This window comes from Orbicella faveolata, unplaced genomic scaffold (assembly GCF_042242905.1).
Source record: "Orbicella faveolata isolate gen_17 unplaced genomic scaffold, um_ofav_v1 contig_2, whole genome shotgun sequence".
NCBI classification, from domain to species: Eukaryota; Metazoa; Cnidaria; class Anthozoa; order Scleractinia; family Merulinidae; genus Orbicella; species Orbicella faveolata.
Window position 1 is genome coordinate 26,547,211 of NW_028301547.1, and position 4,255 is coordinate 26,551,465.

A 4,255-nucleotide genomic window follows, 5' to 3' on the forward strand; every position below is an offset into this window, starting at 1 on the left:
TCGGCTTAAACATCATCGGCGATATTCTGCTCGCCACTAACCCTTGACAATTTGTAATAAACGCAAGTTTGATTTATTATTTAAAATAATTGCAAATTCACACCGTGCATAAAAACATTCTTTTCCTATATTTGAGTTACCCCAGTGAAGTCGAAACATGCACCCTTCGTAGCAGAAGATTTCTTAAATTAACTTCGAATCCCTGTGTCAAATTTTCGTTATTTACTATTAAATGAGACAACATAATTTCTATTCATATCTTTGGTTTCGTTTAAGCTGAGGAGAAAGCTATTACGTTGATGCGACTGCATTGCTGTCTGGCGTTCATAAAATCGTTTAACTGTTTATCAGTTTGCTAGCTGAAAATCTTGGTGTAGAAGGGAGTATTCTTGTAAGAAACTTGCGCGCGACGTTGAAAATAAGACACACAAGGCCGAAAGTAAATGATAATGTTTATTGTAACCTTTACGTTTGTTAATAATGTTTCTGTACATAATTTCAACTCAATGGCCACTTCGGGCCTACAAATGTCGCCCACACAAGAAGGCATTTTTTAGACTTACTCGTCGACTGATACACTCTACGAAAACGTAGCGAATAATGCTCTATAGCTTATCATAAAACTAGCATGATTTCAAATCGAGGATTAAGTACATTCTAGAGATAACTGACAGTCCTCAATTTACATTTGGGTATTATGGCATCAACTATGACGTTAACAATTCGACGTCGTCAGTCGTTCAGATTTAATTTTTTTTTTCTTTAACCTCTGTTATCGGTACCTCTTTACCTAGTTTTCATTCAAATGATTTTATTACAAATTTAATGCCGGCTCCGTGGATTTATAAACAAGCTCTACTAAATCAACGGCTGTGTATGCTTTGTGTAGATCAGTGAGCAAAGTTTGTTCTACACTCACGGCTTCCAGCTCGATCGATCTTACACTGACTTTTCTAGCTAAACCAATATATATGAGAAGATTTGTGTTCCGTCACAGATCGACTCTTCTGTTATTATCAAGTGCGACAGAGGCGAAACATCAGCGGGAGAACACCTTATTAATAGCACTCTTGACTCTACAACTTAAAACATTCGTTCGTCCGGAGTTGCTTTGAAATAAACTCGCTTCGGCGGGCTTGATAAAGCAATCTACTGGCGATTACTACACGATGCTTGAGTCGTTGAAGAGCCATTATGATTTAAAAGGGGACTTCTGTCTAGTAGCGTATTGAAAAAAGTTCAGATGCCCGTTGCAAACAAGATCTAGTCGGAACTATGAACTAAAAGTTCTAACAAACCCAACACTATGCACAGTCTTGAACTAGAAATCTACCATGCGCCTGGCGCTACTCAATTGGAGCAATTTCGGAGTTAAACACCGACATCAATAATTCCTTGCAAATATCCCACAGTTTGATACTTTTCTACGCTATGCGTCATCTAGGAAACTGCAAATAAGAAACGCACAATCCATACTCAATCCACAAGCATGGAGCAGAGGTCATGAAACGGCTAAAAATTGTTGACAACTTTATACGCTTCTGCTAAGGCGACAAACCGGCGGCTGAAAACACAGAGAAACGGCTTCCGAGAGGTCCGCGATTTGCGCGTTTCATCTTTGACGAAAGAACCCTTTATCTGTTAAGCACTCTTTGACGGTAACTGTAACAAAGTTGGATGTTACATCAGTGATGAAGATCTGATCAATCAGGGGCTTTCTCCAGCACTTGCAGCTTTCCTGTGGCAACAATTTAGCAGAGTGGTCATTCGGACTTGGCAAGCAAGCACAAGACGAGTTCACCGTCACCTCGGACACAAGCATCTCGCCGTTGCGCCGCAGTTTATTTTGCGCTGGACTGCTTATGTAAGCTGCATCGCAGCCACTGATAACTGCAACAGGCTGATTTTCACCACTTTCACTGCGAAAACCCTTGCCTGACTTGATAGGCTTCACATGGCCGCTTGTACCGATGTCCGTGACCGGGCAAGCTTTGACTGATGTTTTCTCGCCGTTCATCTTTACTGTCATTTGTTTTAATTCTCCGTTAGTGCTAGCTTCCCCTTCGCTAAGGCCTTCTCGACGTTTCTGAGAGGTAGCCTTTTTGTTTTCTTGTTCTGCTGACTCGAGATAAACCTTATCGGCCGCGTTCACGGTTCCGACACGACATCCTTTTCCGGATAAACTCCCCCCGAGAGAAGCTTCATCGTGACCGTTTAATCTTTCCGAATTGATCTTTAATTTCGTCTCCTGAGGAATACGAGCTCTGCTTGAGAATTCCTCTTTCCTTTCTCCCGAAATCGGCGTTTTCTGGAGCTCAGAGCTTGACGTTTTGGCTTGTTTTTCGAAGGAACTTCTCGCCTCATTGGCGTTGAGTGTTGTCATTTTCTGGTCTGAAAGAGGCCTTCCTGTTTGGGTGCTCTGCACTAACGGAGGAGCAACCAGGCTTGATAAACTCAACTCCGCGCCAATAGCTTGTTGCGGAGAATTTGAACTCGCTACCGGATTTTCATCTGCCGTCCCATTAAGCTCAAGCTCGTTGCTTGTAGCATCATCACCACCAAAGCTCGAATCACTGCTTTCACTTTCATGGCTAATACGGCAATCTTCATCCTCCATGCCATCCCAGTCTAACGAATTCGATTCGCTTCTCATGTGAAAATTTGGACCCTAAAATTATAAACAAATAAGAAAAACATAAATGAGATTGTTGCACATGACAATGACAGTGCAAATCTAGCTATACCGGGCGCTGACGTTAAATTATAATTTTTTTTTTGGCGCGCGGGTTCCTCGACGTCTAAGTTATTTAAATTGCAATATTCCTACATACAAAACATCAAAACACAAACCGTATCGAGTCTGGGCTTTTTGGAAGATGTTGCAATTCCTCTTTGCCACCTTGATCGCTTCCCTCTTCGTCTTCGGCTGAAATGTGAAACGATAGAGGCAATAACTGACTGCCACGTTCAGAGCGAAATTTTAAACAGTATATAACGCTGAAATTACGACATTAGTATTAACACTTGACTTTACCTGTTTTCGTACGCGAGAAGCAGCCGAGCGTCAAGTATATTATCGGCTGGTTCCCATGTGTTGTGTCTGTATAAATCGACAAAAAATTATCGTCAGTTCGTCGCCGTAAAATAATTTTATTGTCGATGTAAAATTGTACTTACTTCGCCGACCAACCTTTCCATTTCACCAAGTACTCGATCTTACCCTGTCAAAAAATACGGAGAGAAAATTCACATTTAGAGAAGCATTTCTGGCACGAATCAACACGAAGATGATAGGGTTTCGAACGTATAATTTCTTACTTTTCGAGTTCGCTTTTTGAGAATACATTCGGCGGCGAAAATGCCATCAACTGGCGGTGGATTGTCGTTATTTTGCAGCGCGGCTGATTCTGCCATCTCTCCACATACGTCCATCGTCTCGGCTGGAAATTCAATATTTACTTGGCCCGAGGGAATTCGAATTTCATTCATTGTCCATCCCGTAATATTAACCAAAACAATAACGCATTACGTCATGCCGAGGGACCTATAAGCCAGCTTTCTGTCTCGCTTTATCACTTCCTTGGAGTAATTGTTCGTAATTGGCCTTTTGCACCTCTTTCAAAGGCATTCAATTAAAACAGGCACATTAAAGCGCGATATTTTTGGCAATGAAGAATTGAAGAAGACCAGTTGAAGATTGTCTGCAAAGACTCGCCAACGCTGTTTCAGCGTGAGGACCATCTGACGTCACGATACACGTTCAAACTTGACAAACACATTGAAAAGCCTGCTAAAAGCGTGGTATGAGGGCAGTGTAAAAACCGATGACATTCCAAAATATAGCATAGAAATAAGCTGACTCTGACATTTCTTTCTTACCCGTTATAACCGGTTGTTGTTATGAACATGTTTTGACAGTTTTACTTTCGACCGCCGACTTTGTTTTCAATTTTTCGTGGAAAAGATAAAAGTTCATAGAAAAAAATAACCCATTCAGATGTCATGATGTTATTATTGCTCTAAAACCTGATGAAATGTCGATCGGAAGATTCACTTTGTCCAGAAACCTGGTATTTTTCTGACGTATATTTTCAAAATTAACCACGTTTGTTTGGCGTGCGAGCGAATCACATAAACTAAACTTCCTTAGTTTCACCTCGTTTAGGAAAAAAAATCATTAACTCAAAAGTTTAACTATCGGTTTTCTTGTTTTGGATGTCACAAAGCCAGGCTATTTATAAAAAAACAATCAGCA

At 40.9% G+C, this 4,255-nt stretch overlaps 1 protein-coding gene across 1 annotated transcript; it reads right to left on the minus strand.

Annotated features, from left to right (window-relative positions):
- Positions 1–435: 435 nt before the first annotated feature.
- Positions 436–3,761, minus strand: LOC110049872 (uncharacterized). The gene is made up of 5 exons (XM_020755716.2): positions 3,319–3,761; positions 3,178–3,221; positions 3,035–3,100; positions 2,851–2,926; positions 436–2,668 (listed from the first exon to the last, which is right to left on the minus strand). Exons 1-5 carry the CDS (start codon positions 3,487–3,489, stop codon positions 1,613–1,615), a joined length of 1,413 nt encoding a protein of 470 aa, XP_020611375.2. The 5' UTR covers positions 3,490–3,761; the 3' UTR covers positions 436–1,612.
- Between the last annotated feature and the right edge of the window lie 494 nt (positions 3,762–4,255).

What these genes read in the sequence shown, in the direction of transcription:
- LOC110049872 (XM_020755716.2), bottom strand. Translation starts at nt 3,489, where the DNA reads ATGAATGAAATTCGAATTCCCTCGGGCCAAGTAAATATTGAATTTCCA. An exon ending in TCAAAAAGCGAACTCGAAAA is followed by an intron (nt 3,222 to 3,318) that starts GTAAGAAATTAT and finishes ATTTTTTGACAG; the next exon opens with GGTAAGATCGAGTACTTGGT. An exon ending in AAAAGCCCAGACTCGATACG is followed by an intron (nt 2,669 to 2,850) that starts GTTTGTGTTTTG and finishes TTATAATTTTAG; the next exon opens with GGTCCAAATTTTCACATGAG.